The sequence below is a fragment of the Ceratotherium simum genome, chromosome 36 (assembly GCF_057802395.1).
Source record: "Ceratotherium simum simum isolate JZ-2026a chromosome 36, ASM5780239v1, whole genome shotgun sequence".
Lineage (NCBI taxonomy): Eukaryota > Metazoa > Chordata > Mammalia > Perissodactyla > Rhinocerotidae > Ceratotherium > Ceratotherium simum.
The window spans coordinates 24,927,810-24,944,556 of record NC_141935.1 but is presented as its reverse complement, the minus strand read 5'-3'; the positions used below and the strand labels follow the sequence as shown (position 1 = coordinate 24,944,556).

At 36.6% G+C, this 16,747-nt stretch overlaps 1 protein-coding gene across 7 annotated transcripts in view; it reads left to right on the top strand.

The window, feature by feature from the left end:
• Positions 1-16,747, top strand: part of CDC42BPA (CDC42 binding protein kinase alpha) — a 311,999-nt gene that overhangs the window by 18,809 nt on the left and 276,443 nt on the right. Inside the window, exon 1 of one of the 7 annotated variants that reach the window (XM_087424441.1) lies at positions 5,216-5,345. The exons of the other annotated variants lie outside the window; for them this stretch is intronic. Coding sequence (XP_087280567.1) covers positions 5,288-5,345 — 58 coding nt within the window. The 5' untranslated portion in view covers positions 5,216-5,287. Of the gene's footprint in view, positions 1-5,215; positions 5,346-16,747 lie in introns of those variants that run through there. 7 annotated transcript variants of the gene reach the window in all.

Below are 16,747 nucleotides of genomic sequence, written 5' to 3'. Positions count from 1 at the left end.
CCCATTTTTTAATTGGGTTGTTAGTTTTTTTGTTGTTGAGATGCATGAGTTCTTTATATATTTTGGAGATTAAGCCCTTATCAGATGTATGGTTTGTAAATATCTTTTCCCAATTGTTAGGTTGTTTTTTCGTTTTGTTGATGGTTTCCTTTGCTGTGCAGAAGCTTTTTAGTTTGATGTAGTCCCATTTGTTTATTTTTTCTATTGTTTCTCTTGCCCGGTCAGACATGGTGCTTGAAAATATGTTGCTAAGACCAGTGTCGAAGAGCATACTGCTTATGTTTTCTTCTAGAAGTTTCATAGTTTCAGGTCTTCCATTCAAGTCTTTAATCCATTTGGAGTTAATTTTTGTGTATGGTGTAAGGTAAGGGTCTACTTTCATTTTTTTGCATGTGGCTATCCAGTTTTCCCAACACCATTTGTTGAAGAGACTTTCTTTTCTCCGTTGTATGTTCTTGGCTCCTTTGTCGAAGATTAGCTGTCCATAGATGTGTGGGTTTATTTCTGGGCTTTCGATTCTATTCCATTGATCTGTGTGTCTGTTTTTGTACCAGTACCATGCTGCTTTGGTTACTATAGCTTTGTAGTATATTTTGAAATCAGGGAGTGTGATACCTCCAGCTTTGTTCTTTTTTCTCAGGATTCCTTTAACTATCTGGGGTCTTTTGTTGTTCCATATAAATTTTAGGATTCTTTGTTCTATTTCTGTGAAAAATGTTGTTGGAACTTTGATAGGGATTGCGTTGAATCGATATATTGCTTTAGGAAGTACGGACATCTTAACTATGTTAATTCTTCCAATCCAAGAGCACGGAATCTCTCTCCATTTCTTTGTGTCTTCTTCAATTTCTTTCGGCAGTGTTTTATAGTTTTTCGTGTACAGATCTTTCACCTCTTTGGTTAAGTTTATTCCTAGGTATTTTCTTCTTTTTGTTGCAATTGTAAATGGGATTGTATTCTTAATTTCTCTTTCTGCTACTTCGTGGTTAGTGTATAGAAATGCAACTGATTTTTGTATGTTGATTTTGTATCCTGCAACTTTACCGTATACGTTTATTACATCTAAAAGTTTTCTGGTGGATTCTTTAGGGTTTTCTATGTATAAAATCATGTCATCTGCAAATAGTGACAGTTTCACTTCTTCCTTTCCAATTTGGATCCCTTTTATTTCTTTTTCTTGCCTGACTGCTCTGGCTAGGACTTCTAATACTATGTTAAATAGGAGAGGTGAGAGTGGGCATCCTTGTCTGGTTCCTGTTCGTAGAGGGATAGCTTTCAGTTTTTCACCATTGAGGATTATATTTGCTGTGGATGTATATTTGTCATATATGGCCTTTATTATGTTGAGGTACTTTCCTTCTATACCCATTTTATTCAGAGTTTTTATCATAAATGGATGCTGTATCTTGTCAAATGCTTTCTCTGCATCTATTGAGATGATAATGTGATTTTTATTCTTCATTTTATTAATGTGGTGTATTACATTGATTTGCGAGTGTTGAACCATCCCTGCATACCTGGAATAAATCCCACTTGATCATGGTGTATAATCTTTTTAACGTATTGTTGTATGCGATTTGCTAGTATTTTGTTGAGGATTTTTGCATCGATGTTCATCAGTGATATTGGCCTGTAATTTTCTTTTTTTGTTATCCTTGTCTGGTTTTGGTATCAGGGTAATGTTGGCTTCGTAGAATGAGTTAGGGAGCTTCCCCCTCTCCTCAATTTTTTGGAAGAGTTTGAGAAGGATAGGTATTAAGTCTTTGAATGTTTGGTAGAATTCACCAGGGAAGCCATCTGGTCTTGGACTTTTATTTTTGGGGAGGTTTTTGATTACTGTTTTGATCTCCTTACTGGTGATTGGTCTATTCAAATTCTCTATTTCTTCTTGATCCAGTTTTGGAAGGTTGTATGATTCTAAGAATTTATCCATTTCTTCCAGATTGTCGAATTGGTTGGCATATAGCTTTTCATAGTATTCTCTTGTAATCTTTTGTATTTCTGAGGTGTCTGTTGTAATTTCTCCTCTTTAATTTCTGATTTTACTTATTTGAGCCTTCTCTCTTTTTTTCTGGGTGAGTCTAGCTAAAGGTTTGTCAATTTTGATTATCTTTTCAAAGAACCAGCTCTTGGTTTTAGTAATTTTTTCTATTTTTTTTTAGTCTCTACTTCATTTATTTCTGCTCTGATTTTTATTATTTCCCTTCTTCTACTGATTTTGGGCTTTGTTTGTTCTTCTTTTTCCATTTCCTTTAGGTGCATTGTTAGATTGCTTATTTGAGATTTTTCTTGTTTGTTGAGATAGGCCTGTATTGCTATAAACTTCCCTCTTAGAACTGCTTTTGCTGTATCCCATAAATTCTGGCATGTCGTATTTCATTTTCATTTGTCTCCAGGTACTTTTTGATTTCTCCTTTGATTTGTTTTTTGACCCAATCGTTGTTCAGTAGCCTTTTGTTTAATCTCCACATATTTGTGGCTTTTCTGATTTTCTTCCTATGGTTGATTTCTAGTTTCATACCATTGTGGTCAGGAAAGATACTTGGTATTATTTCAGTCTTCTTAAATTTATGTAGACTTGTTTTGTGGCCCAATATGTGGTCAATCCTGGAGAATGTTCCATGTGCATTTGAAAAGAACGTGTATTCTTTGGGTTTTGGATGGAATGCTCTGTATATATCTACTAGGTCCATCTGTTCTAGTGTGTCATTTAAGGCCAATGTTTCCTTATTGATTTTCTGTTTGGATGATCTATCCATTGGTGTAAGTGGAGTGTTAAAGTCCCCTACTATTATTGTGTTACTGTCTATTTCTCTTTTTTTGTCTGTTAATAATTGCTTTATATATTTAGGTGCACCTACATTGGGTGTGTAGATATTTACAAGTGTTATATCCTCTTGTTGGATTGTTCCCTTCATCATTATGTAATGCCCTTCTTTGTCTCTTTTTACAGTTTTTGTTTTAAAGTCTATTTTGTCTGATATGAGTATCGCTACCCCGGCTTTCTTTTTGTTGCCACTTGTGTGGAGTATCTTTTTCCATTCCTTCACTTTCAGTTTGTGAATGTCTTTAGGTCTGAAGTGTGTCTCTTGTATGTAGCATATATAAGGGTCTTGTTTTTTTATCCAGTCAGCCACCCTGTGCCTTTTAATTGGAGCATTTAGTCCATTGACGTTTAAAGTAGCTATTGATAAGTATGTACTTACTGCCATTTTTTAACTTTTGTTTTCTCAGTGTTTTAGTAGCCCTCTATACAGAATTGATGGTCTCTTTAGTTTGACCTCTGTCTGAAAGGTCTACTCTTTAACTCTCTTCCTCCCTCATTTTATGTTTTTGATATCATATCTAACCTCTTTTTCGTGCAATTGTATCTTTTACCCTCTTATCGTGGAAATAGATAATTTTTCCTATTTGTGGTGTTCTCTTTTCCCCTTAAATCAGTCCCTTTAACATTTCTTGTAGCACTGGTTTCTTGGTGACAAACTCCTTTAATTTTTGCTTGTCTGGGAAACTTTGTATCTCTACTTCCATTTTGAATGGTAACCTTGCTGGGTAGAATATTCTTGGCTGTAAGTTTTTTCCTTTTAGCACTTTAAATATATCGTGCCACTCTCTTCTATCCTGTAAGGTTTCTGCTGAGAAGTCAGCTGATAGCCTTACGGGGTTACCTTTGTATGTAACTTGTCTTTCTCTTGTGGCTTTTAGGATTCTCTCTTTGTCTTTAATTCTGGACATTTTGATTATGATGTGTCTTGGTGTGGGCCTCTTTGGGTTTATCTTGTTTCGTGCTCTCTGTGCTTCCTGTACCTTTGTTGTTTCCTTCCTTAGGTTAGGAAAGTTTTCATCTATTACTTCTTGAAATAGATTCTCTGCCCCTTTGTCTTGCTCTTCTCCTTCTGGGACACCTATAACATGGATGTTAGTGCACTTGATGTTGTCCCAGAGGTCCCTTAGACTGTCCTCACTCTTTTTAATTCTTTTTTCTTTTCCCTGTTTGGCTTGGGTAATTTCTTCTAGTCTTTCTTCCAGCTCGCAGATCCGTTCTTCTGTATCCTTTACTCTGCTTTTGAGTCCCTCTAGTGAATTTTTAATTTCCACTATTGTATTATTCATTTCTGATTGGTTCTTTTTATATCTTCCGTTTCTTTGTTGACATTCTCACTGAGTTCATCTGTTCTTCTCCCCAGATGAGTGAGCATCCTTAACATTCTTTGTTTGAACTCTCTGTTGGGTAGGTTGCTCATTTCTGTTTCACTTAGTTCCTTTTCTGGGGTTTTGTCCTGTTCTCTTACTTGGAATGTATTCCTTTGCCTTCTCATTTTGCCTCTTTCCCTGTGCTTGTGTCTGTGTATTAGGTAGGTCAGCTAGGTCTCCTGCTCTTGGATAGGTGACCTTATATAAGTGATGCCTTAGCAGGCCTGCAGTGTGCTTCCCTCAGTTCTCAATGTTCCAGGAGTGACCCCTATGTGGGCTACTGTGTCCTTCTGTTGTGGCCTGTTTGCTCTCCCTGTAGGCACCCAGGGAGGCTGAGGTATGCTCCTGGCCAGCTGTTGTAATGCTCAGCTGCTTGTAGTTGTTGTGGGCCCTTTAGTCTCTTTATCAGGTGTGGGGAGCTCCAGCACAGTTGGCTGCAAGTTCTCATACCACATTTATGTTGCCGTATTTCTTTTAAGTGAGTAGGCCCCCAGCATGGCAGGTTGTTAGGCTCAGGGCATTACAATTGCTATAAGCTCTAGCCTTTAGGTCTCTTGTCAGCTCTCTGAGGATTGCAGCTGGGTGGGGCTGGCCTCAGCCACGGGAGCACTCAATTGTTTCAGGCTTTGGAAGGTGGGGCAAACCCCCTATGTGGGTCTTTGAGAAGCACCAGTCTTCTGCAGCTGACAAGCCCTGCCGCCCACAGGTCCACACACTGTCAACACAGTCCTGCTCCGTGTGCATGCCCTGACCTCCTGAAGTGGACCCAGTCTCTCCGCGGTGGGAGCCCCACACACTCCACCACTGCCCCACACCCTCCACCCACTCCTTGTGTACACCCTGCCCCACTGAAGTGGGCTCAGTCACCAGGCTGCAGAGAATCCAGTCACCAATCTATGCAGGCCCACAAGTTGCCTCAGGGCTTGTTGTTGGGTGGGGCCAGTCCCTAGGGTGGGCTGTCCGCCCTGGCTGAGCTGCATTAAATGGGTGCTCTAGTGGCTGGGGCGGACCCTGGCCTAGCAGGCTCCAGGGAGAACTGCAATGGCGTCTGTGTCAGCACACCCACACCAGGCCACAACAATGACCGCCGCCAATGTCCCAGTCCCTGGAGAGGTCTCACCTCTCACTGCGATGCACTCAGAGCCTATCAGGTGAGTCTCTTTTCCCCAAAGGGCTGTGCACCTTTCTTTCTAGTGATTTTAGGTTGCTTTCTGAAATGGGTGAGTTTGCGCGTAGGCCCTTTAAGAGCCGGTTTTAATTTCTTTGTGAACCAGCTTTTCTGGGGGTACTCCCCAATGTTTTAGTAGCAGGCGAAGTCAGATATTATGCTGCTCATCTCGATGGTGCTGGGTCCACAAAATGCCTGCAGCGGGGGCGCTCCCCAGCTCAGGGCCCCGCTCCTCCAGGGAGGCTGAGTACCTGTGGGCTGCTCCCCTGCGGCTGTGAGGCGCTGCGCCTTGTGAAGGCGACGTTTTTTCTTTCCAGAAGGGAGTTTCTGCCTCTTCCACCTCAGTTAGGATTGTCCTTTGTTGCAGGAGTTCCTGTTATCCAGTTTTCAGTTCTCTCTCAGGGGTAATTTTTCCACGAGTAGTTGTAAATTGGCTGTGTCCGAGGGAGGAGGTGAGTTCAGAGTCTGCTTACGCCGCCATCTTGAGTTCACTCTCCTGTGTGTGTGTGTTTTGAGACAGATGAAAGAAAGTAATCCCTCTGGTTTCTCGTAATTCTCTGTCTCCCTTCTTTTTTTTTTTTTAAGCAGTAAACTATATTAACAAAATTTGCCATTTTAACCATTTTTATGTATATAATTCAGTGACATTGATTACATTTACAGCGTTGTGCAACCATCACTGCTATCTATTTCTAAGACTTTTTCATCGTCCCAAACAGAAACTCTGTACCTATAAAGCAATAACTCTCCATTCTCCTCTCCTTCCAGCTCCTGGTAATCTGTAATCTACTTTCTTTCTCTATGAATTTGCCTATTCTAGATATTTCATGTAAGTAGAATCATATTTCATGTAAGTAGAATCATACAATATTTGTTGTTTTGTATCTGGCTTATTTTGTTTAGTATAGTGTTTTCAAGGTTCATACATTTTGCAGCATGTATCAGAATTTCATTTATTTTTAACTGTGAATAATATACCATTGTGTGTATATATACTACATTTTGTTTATCCATCCGTTGGTGAACATTGGGGTTGTTTCCACCTTTTGGCTATTATGAATAATGCTGTACTGAACATTGGTGTACAAGTATCTGTTTGACTTCCTGTTTTTAATTATTTGGAGTATGTACCTAGGAGTGGAATTGCTGGATCATATAGCAATTCTGTGTTTAACTTTTTTGAGGAACTGCCAAACTGTTTTTCAAAGCAGCTGCACCATTGTATAGTCCTGCCAGCGATGTACTAAGGTTCAAATTTCTCTACATCCTTGTCAACACTTATTTTCCATTTTTTTATTATAACCATCCTAGTATGTGTGAAATGGTAGCTCATTGTAGTTTTAATTTGCATTTCCCTAATGATTAGTGATGGTCATCCTCTTGTGTGCTGATTGGCCATTTGTATATCTTCTTTGGAGAAATGCCTATTCAAGTCATTTGCCCATTTTTTAATTGGGTTGTTTGTTTGATGTTGAGTTGTAAGAGTTCTTTATGTATTCTAGATGTTAAGCCTTTATCAGATGTATGATTTGCAAGTATTTTCTCCCATTCTGTAGGATCCTTTTTACTGCATTGATATTGTCTTTTTTTTTTTTTTAAGATTTTATTTATTCATTTTTTTCCCCCCAAAGCCCCAGTAGATAGTTGTATGTCATAGGTTCACATCCTTCTAGTTGCTGTACGTGGGACTCGGCCTCGCGTTGGACGGAGAAGTGGTGCCTTGGGGCGTGCCCGGGATCCGAACCCGGGCCGCCAGCATCAGAGCGCGCACACTTAACCGCTAAGCCACGGAGCCGGCCCTGATATTGTCTTTTGATACACAAAATTTTTTCATTTTCATGAAGTCTGGTTTGTCTATTTTTTCTTTTGTTGCCTGAGCCTTGGGTGCCATATCCAAGAACTTGTTGCTAAGTCCAATATACTGAAGGTTTTTCCCTATGTTTTCTTGAGTTTTATGGTTCAGCTCTTATATTTAAGTTGTCGATCCATTTGGAGTTAATTTTTGCATATGGTGTGAAGTAGAGGTCCACGTTCATTCTTTGCATGTGGAAATCCAGTGGTCCCAGCATACTTTGTTGAAGAGATTATTCTCTCCCCATTGAATAGACTTAGCACTCTTTTCAAAAATCAGTTGGACATAGACGCATGGGTTTATTTCTGAGCTCTCAGTTTTCTTCCGTTGATCTGTACGTCTGCTTATGCTAGTACCACACAGCCTTGATTACTGTAGCCTTGTAGTAAGTTTTGCAATTGGGAAGTATGAATCCTCCAACTTTGTTTTTCTTTTTCAAGCTTGTTTTAACTGTTCTGGGCCCCTGCAGTTCCATGTAAATTTGAGGGTCGGCTTTTCCAGTTCTGCAAAAAAAGGCGGTTGGACTTTTGATAGGGCTTTCCTTCTTCTTTATTAACAAAACTCAATTGACTATATTTTTTAGCTTTTTTTTTTGTGGTTGTATTGTATCTGTGTCCACTAGACCCATTTTGTTATTTAGAATATTCAGATTTTTGTCTGCTTCATCTATCAATTACTGAGAATGTGTATTCAAGTTACCTACCTTGATGGGGTGTTTCCCAGTTTTTCCATGTAACTCTGTCAGTTTTTGCCCATTATATACTTTGGGCAATTAATTAAGTGCATAAAGTATAGGACTATTATATTTTCCTGATGAATTGTACCTTTTATGTAATGACAATCATGATCTCTAGAGAGTGTTTTTGCCCTAAACTTCTCCTTTTTTCTCTTATATAAATAATCTAGCTTTATTGTGGTTATTTCTCTAGTTTATCTTTTGCCATCCTTTTATTTTCATTCTTTATTCTTGTGTTTGGATATTTTTTGGAAAAGCATATAAGTGGATTTTTCTCCTTCAGTGTGAAATGTTTTTGTATTTTATCTGCAGTGTATAGGCCATTTACATTTATTGCAAATATGGATTTATTTGGATTTACTTCTAACATTTTTTCCTTCTCTTTTGTATTTTAATTTTTTTGTATTTATTTTTCCATATATTCTCACTATCTTTTGGATTAATTCAGTGTATTTTTCTGAATCAATTTTCCCCTCTACTTGTTTGGATGATATACACTCCATTTCTCTTCATTCAGAGGTTATCCAGTTGAGACTTCCACATGTAAGTTATCAAAGTGTGAAGTTAGTCACTGTCTTTTATGCTTTTCCTAAGGATCCTCTCCTGTGACTCCTGGTCTTTATTTCTTTTAATTGAGAGAGAGAGAATCTGATTGGGATAGCTTGGATCAGATGTTGTCTTCTGGATCATAGCTATTGTAAGGTGTAGGAGAATTGTAGTAGAGATATGGCCACTGAGTTCATCTTTCTTACCCTTTGCATTCCTCCTTTCCCTTCCCTGCACCATATACTATTAACTTTTATGAGCCATTTTCAGGAGATAGCTACTACAGAATTGCTGCAAACCCAAATATATCTAATTTTATAGACTTTCTGTAAGACTTCTTCTGACAAATTCAAAGAGTGGGGGAAATCTCCTCCTCCTCCTCTCCCTTATTCCCTGTGCCACCTTATTCTTCCCGTTATCATTCTCCTTCTCTGCCTTCTCTCTCTCCTCCCCCTCCTTTTTTGGTATATGTGAATATTTGAAACCTATCAAAGCAAGATTCCCCAACACCAATTGGTCATCTCTCCATGGCTATGCTGTTTCAAAAGCCTTTGGTCATTTCTGTCTTTCTCCTTGTTTTTTTTCCCCCTTCTTTTCCATTAGTGCTTGCCTGCTTGAGAATTCCTAAGAAAATTTGAATGTGTCTTCAGCATTCTACAATTAGAGTGAACTATGCTGTAACAGTTAATGGAGGTTCACGACCACGGATAGATGTGTATGTGCCACCTGTCTGTCTCACACCCAAACATTTTAGCAGGCTAAGACGTTCTTCTGAATTTCTGCTGGTCATCATTCTTTTTGTTTTAAGTTGAACTCCTCCTCACATCTGTCAGTCATCTTACAGCCAGGTCTTGCCTTTTTGAAGTTTTCATCTCATCTGTTTATAAAATTCTTATCTTACCAGTACCTTTGAGTTAGTAAATACAGTCATGCGCTGCATAATGACATTTCGGTTAACAATGGACCATGTATACGACATATACGTGGTCCCGTAAGATTATTACCACATAGCCTAACATACCATCTAGGTTTGAGTGAGTATACTCTATGATCACACAACAGTGAAATCAACTAACGATGCATTTCTCAAAATGTATCCCCATCATTAGGCGCCACATGACTGTAGTGTAATCTCCATTAAGAAACTGAGAATTAGATAAAGAAATTTATCCAACGTTTCACAGCTGTTCAATTATAGTCAGGTTGGAAACTCAAGTTTTTCTGACTATGAAGACAGAGCTCTTAATTACTTGATATACTTGATTTAAGGCTTTTTAAATGTTTTAAATCAGTTTATATTTATTTTAAAAAGTTACCTACACATTTGCCCCATTTTCTATTATAATGATCTTTTTTTCTTACTACATTGCAAGAGCTTTTTGAATTTTAGGGATAGCAACGCTTTGACCATCATAGTTTATGGATATTTTCCCTGTTTGTAATTTATTTTTCTTTTAAACTTAGAGTATTTTTAAAAATATAACTATCAAATTTTATTAAATCTGTCTTTTTCTTTAAGTCCTTCCTCATCCCAAGAACATAAAAGTATTGTGTTTTAATACATTTATGGTGTATGTAGTTTGTTTGTTAGATTATCTACGTATATTTGAACTGATACTTTTAAAAAACATTTTAATAGCTGGCAAGGCAAGACCCTTCATATTTCTTTTTAAATGTTTTCTTGGATATTCTCCTACATTTATTCTTACAGATGACCTTATAATCATTTTATTAAATTTTCTTTTCTTCTCCAAAATCTAATTGAGCAGAAGTGTTTTGTTTTTTTTTTTAATGTAACTGAGGTGGCCAAACTATTTTTTCGCTTTTGTTGTATTTTAAACATATGGAATAGTTTAAAAACACCGTTTTATAAAAGTGTTCTCACCAGCTGAGTGGAAATAAATTTATATAGTCTCTGTGTTTATTTTTTCTTTCTTTGAAATTTATTTCCCATAAAGCTATTATGTAAAGTTTCCTCTGAACCTATTGTTTATTTATGCATTATTAATAGTGGTGAAAACTGAAGATATTTGAAAGAAGGTGTGTGATGAGATTAAATTGTTACCATGGGAAGACTGGCTGGGTAACTTTCTAGTGTGTTTCCCATTTCCAGCACAGCTGCTGAGACTGAATAGGTACTCAATAAAGAAGTAAGTAAATATAGAGTTAAATGATTAATGAAGACATCATCTTGGTGAATTTATGAGACTCTAAGTCTCAACCTTTAGAATTGATCAAATGAGGGATGCTAATATATACACTAATCTCATTTATAAGAAGCAAAGTAGGTGAACTAGAATACTAGTTTAGCAATTTACAGTAAAGAATATATCTGTCAAGCATTGGAATCATTTGTGTTAGCCTCACCAGTGCTTTTTTTCCCCTGCAGGAAAAATTTTATCAGAAGCTTGCTTGAAGAATGGAATTGTAGTAAGGATAGTTACTGTAATGGATTTAAGTTCTGGTAGCCCATGATAGGAATGACATGTCAGCTGGGTTAACAGTTTATTCATTTGTCAGCACCCTCATCTACTGTGCATGAAAGACAACTGCTAGGTCTCTCACTCGCAAATATTCTCTCCTGATCAATGTCTTCCTCTTGGAAACTTTCTTTTTTAGCTAGATGGTTATTTTACCATGCGGTCTTGCTTTGAATTAGAAGTGATAATTTAAAAAAAATTTACATGTTGTACATGGACACATGTTTATTTAAACCATTCAAACAATATAGAAGTATAATTAACATTTATTGAGCCTTTGTATATGCCAGATAGCGTGTTAAATATTTTATTTTCTTATCTCATTTAATTATAAAACAACCCATTGAGGGACTCAAACAGATACTTGTATACCAAGGTTCATAGCAATACTAGTCACAGTAGCTAAGAAGTGGAAGCAATCCTAGTGTTCATAAACTGATGAATGGTTAAAAAGAATGTGGTGTATATATAATGGAATATGATTCAGCCATACAAAGGAATGAAGTTCTGATACATATTACAATGTAGATAATCCTTGAAAACGTTATGCTAAGTGAAAGTAGCCAGAAATAAGCCACTTATTGTATGATTCCACTTACATGAAGTACTTAGAACAGGCAAATTCATAGAGAAAGAAAGTAGATTAGAGGTCACCAGGGGTTGAGGAGAAAAGGGCATGGGGAGTTATTGCTTGATAATTGCAGAGTTTCTGTTTGGGGTGATGAAAAGTTTTGGAAATAGATAGCAGTGATGGCTGCACAACATTGTGAATGTAATTAATGCCACTGATGTATGCTCATCGTAAATATGTTAAAATGACATATTTTATGTTATATATATTTATCACAAAAGAGAAAAAACCCGTTGACTTAGGTTCTGTTATCTCCATTTTGCAAGTGAGGTTTAGAAAACATATGTAACTAGTATGAGATCATATAGCTAATAAGTCACAAACCCTGGCTGTGAATCCAGGTCTTTCTGGCCTCAGATTCCGTATTTTTAACCAAATGTTGCTCTGCTTTCAGTAATAAAAGTGCAAGTCCCTGCTTTCCTATTCCCTATTTGCATTCTCTTTCACGGAAGTTATCTCTGTTAGTTGTTTGGCCTGTGTCCTTTTAGACCGTTTTCCTATGCATTCACTTAAGTATATGTGTACATATACAAATATGTACAACTTTTCCTTTTTTTTCCATAAATGTGATAATTTTCTACATACTGTTCTGAGATTGCTTTTTTCACTTAACAACATGCCTTAGAGATGTCACCCTGTTAATTCATATAGGTCTACTTCATTCTTTTTATTGACTGTGTGATGTTTCATGGTATGGGTGTCCCATAATTTATATACCATTTTCCAACTTCTTATGCAGTTTCTAGATTTTTGTTCTAACATGCAGTGGTATAGGGCTTATACATATATTTTTGTGCAGAAATGGAATTTTAGGGTGAATGGAAAGCACATTTAAAATATTTAAAGTTACTGCAATATTTCTTTTCCCAAAAGTAGATACTGGTTTAAACTCTCGAAAATGGAAAATGAACGTACCTGTTTCCCAGGAACAAGATGTCAGTCTTTTTTTTTTTCTTCCTATCCCATGGTCAATAATTGATACTTGTCACTTTAATATATAAATCTCTAATTTACTTCCAGGTGTTGGACATTTTTCATATAGTTTTTTTTAAATTACCCATTCATAGACCCTGCCCATTTTTCTAATATTAGTCTTTTTCTTATTGATGTGTAAAAACTATATGTTCTGTATATTGTCTTGTTAAGTATTTGTTGCAAATATATTTTTCCAGTGTTTTTTTTTTTTTTAATTAACTTATTCATGTTATCTTTAACCTTACAGAATACTTAAGTTTTTATGTAGGTAAATCTAGCACTTTTTTTCTTTTATGGCTTCTGGCCATCCGGCAATGTTTTGCTAAGAAAGTCTTTTCCACTTAAAGATTATACGAATGCGTTCTATTATTTTCTCCAAGTAATACTACAGTTTTACAAACATTTAGTTTTTCAGTTGTTATTATTTTTTGAGTTGTATGAATTGTAGATTGATTTATTTTTTCAACTAGTCCATCTTTCTGCCACTGATTTGAAATTCCACTTTGATTTTACACTAAATTTTCATATATTGGTGGACCTATTTCCGAGCTTATTTCTGTTTCATTGTTTTCTTGGTCAAGAGTTCAGCAAACTATGACACATTGGACAAATCTGGCTCACCATCTGTTTTTGTAAAGGCTTATTGGAACATAGCCCCACTCACTAGCTTATGTATTGCTTTTCTTTGCTTTCATGATACAAGAGCAAAATTGACAAAGCCTAAAATATTTGCTGTTTTCTCTACAGAAAAATTTGCCAACCTCTTTGTTAATCTGTCTCTTTTCCAATACCACACTCTTTTATTTACTGTAACTTTATATAGTGTTTTGATATCTGGTAGAAATAGACCCACACGTCTCTATTACCTGTGTTTTAAAATTCTTACTTGGTTATTCTGCATTTTGTTTTGCAGCTAAACTTTAGAAACAACTGTTAACCTCAATCAGATATCATATTGGGATTTCTTTTAATGCAGACCTTAAAAAATATAACTTTTCAGTGAGATTTTTTCAGTGAGGTTAGATACATTTTAACTACAATTTTGCAGTATTAAAATACTTAAGTACTCAGTACTAGCCATAGTGCCTGGTACGTAGTAGATGCTCAATAAATGCTGTTTGTATGAAGGGTCCAGAATTCCTTGTCCTGTATCTTTTGCTTGGAGCTGCCTGTCAGCTAGGTATAGATATTCATTAACAGATATCTGTCACCTCTTAGCTGATGGCTTCTATGTGAATTGCATACATGATGGATGATATAAACCAGGTTGCATATTTCTAAAATGATTAAGGGCCAGGAGACATTCCCAAAACATTAAAATATCATTATAATATTCATTTTTTCCACAGGCCTTTTAATAGATTATCTGTTCTAAGTTTTAAGAGACCACTGGATTCCCAAATTAACTTCATTTTATAGAATTATATATTCTGTTATATCTATATGAATCCTTGATTGGAACTGAATTGTTTTTGAGTAGCGATATCATGCATGAATTAGTAATGTCCGTCAACACTAAATGTGAATTCTTGGCTGAAGGAGCTATATAAACAAAATATTATTTTTTATTATAAAAATGGATAAATTAAGTATTTTCTTAGTGGGAGAAAACTTTATCTGATAAATTAAGTTGACTAACTTTTCTTTCCTAAATTTACAGTGTCCTTCTATAGACATTTTAAGTTTTGCTTCTTTTATTATGCCTTCCTGAACAACTCCAACATTTTCTTGCCCCTTCAGATTTCCCACTAAAGACAGTATGCTAGATGGTCTGGGTTTGAATGCCACTTCCTTCATTTATTTGACTATTTAGGGGCCAGCACAATTGTCAAAAATTAGTCAAAAATAGTAAAAAAAAAAAAAAAAAAAATGGACTAAGTGAAATAATTTAAATTCTCTTGCTTTTGTTTTCTCGTCTCTAAAATGAAGCTGATGATGGCGCCTATCCTCATAAGATGTGAGACAAGATGGTATATGCACAGCACTTAAATAGAACTTGTCACATAGTAAGCTTTTAGTAAGTGGTTATTATTATTATTTTGTGCTGGTTTAAAACATTATGATTTTGTGCTAGTTTTCAAAAATTGTATCCCATATTTTAGTCTGGTCTTTCTAAGTTCCCTTAAGAGTAAGGATAGAATAAGGAATATGCCTATTTTTTTTTTTTTAATTCTCCATAGAGGAGAAAACAAGGAGGAATATACAATGCTGAGCTTGGTAAATGGAATGAATCTGAAGATGATGAATCCAATTGTGATGACCTAATTGAGGAGAAGCTAGAAAAGTGCCATAAACTTGTATAGTTTCAGTTTATAAATGCAGAAATAACATTATTGACTAGTGATGAACTTGACAAAATTTCCACAGAGTATTATCTGTCACAAGATAGAATTGTATTTTGAATTTGTGCTTAATATTTCTAACATTTAGGATGTGCTGAGCTGTAACAGAGACTCCAACTAACAGTGGCTTAAAACACAAGGAAACAGGAAGTCTCGCAGCAGGCACTTCCAGAGTTAGTTCTCTGGCTCAGCGATGTCAGAGTGTTTGGGTAGTAGGTGTCTGAAGTTCTCTTGTCTGTCCCCTCATGGTTGCAAGGCAACTCCTGAAAAAGTGCATCATTGTTGTAACATCTCAAGTAGAAAGAAAGGGAGTGTTTGGGAAAGGGCTTTCTCCTTGTTCTTCTTACTCTTTAGGGAGAAAACTTCCCAGAAGCCCTGAGGCCCTTTCCATCATTGGTGAAAGGCAGGTTTCACCCATATGCCGACCAAACAATGGAAAGGGGAAGGGGGCTGCCATGCTAGCATATACCAACTATAATTCAACCTCTGGGCCAAGCATGTTGCCACCACCCACAAATCTGGGGTCTGTTCATGAGGAAGAAGAGAACAACAGTTGTTAGGAAGGTAACTGGACTGTCTGCCACACTACCACAACATTCATTTATTTGAAAACAACTCACCAAGTAGCAGGGTTTAAAGTAGTGAAGAAACAGACCTATTTCCCTGAATTAATGAGAAATTTTTTCCTTTTAAGAGATGATGTTATTGTTGGGATATTACTTAGGTATTTTCTTGTCCTCCAAATGCTGTTAAGTCTTAGAGCTTAAAGGACCTTCTTTGAATCATCCTATTTTTTTTTTTGCTGAGGAAGACCGGCCCTGAGCTAACATCTGTGCCCATCTTCCTCTATTTTGTATATGGGACGCCGCCACAGCATGGCTTGATGAGCAGTGCGTAGGTCTGCGCCCGGGATCCGAACCTGCGAACCCCGGGCTGCCAAAACAGAGTGTGCAAACTTAACCACTATGCTACCGGGCCAGCCCCGAATCATCTTATTTTTAAAATACATGTTTTGAGATCCTTGGAAGAAGGTAATTCAGTAAAAATGTTTTATTCTCACAACTAGTATTTCTAGTTTCAGAGAGAAAGAAAAACTGGCGTCCAGAGAGGTAATACACTCAAGATCAAATAGGTAATAAATGGCTCTAAAGATTCTAAAAATAATATCAGCTGATAACTTTGAATCTTTATTATGTCCCAGGTGCTTTACTTATGACTTTGCGTAGGTTGTTTTATTAAATCCTCGTGACCCTGTGAGGGTTGTGAGGTGTAGGTCCTCATGTGTAGGTGCCTATACACATGAGGAGACTCCCCCTTTTCACCGTCTCATGGCTTGTAAGGGGCAGTCAGACTGACTCCTCAAGACTGTTGATGCCAAAGCCTAGACTTGTGGCCATCCTACTGTATAAACTAAATTCTTCCTTTAGCCTTTCTGTATAAGAAAGCAAGTTAATGAAAATTGCTGAAAATCTGTAGCATAAAGTAGCTGCTTTGTTACTCTCATTCTCTCTTTGTGATTAAGGTCACAAGTTATTGGAGTAATGGGAGAGTGTGAGATTAATATTTAGCGGAGATGTTTTAAAATCTGTACAGTGTATTAAAAGTTCACCCTGTCATTTGAACACCATATCCTAAGTTCCTTATCATTCTTCTGGTGTGTCATGGGAAGTACAATTCATTGATGCTGGGAATGTGGAAAATGACATTCTCAGGATATCCTATGGCTTAAAAGGCTAATTTTTTTACCAGCTGATATTTTCTGTGATGACATATAATTTGGTTTAAATTTATACTTAGTAGTTAGTATTGGAATGCATGTTTGT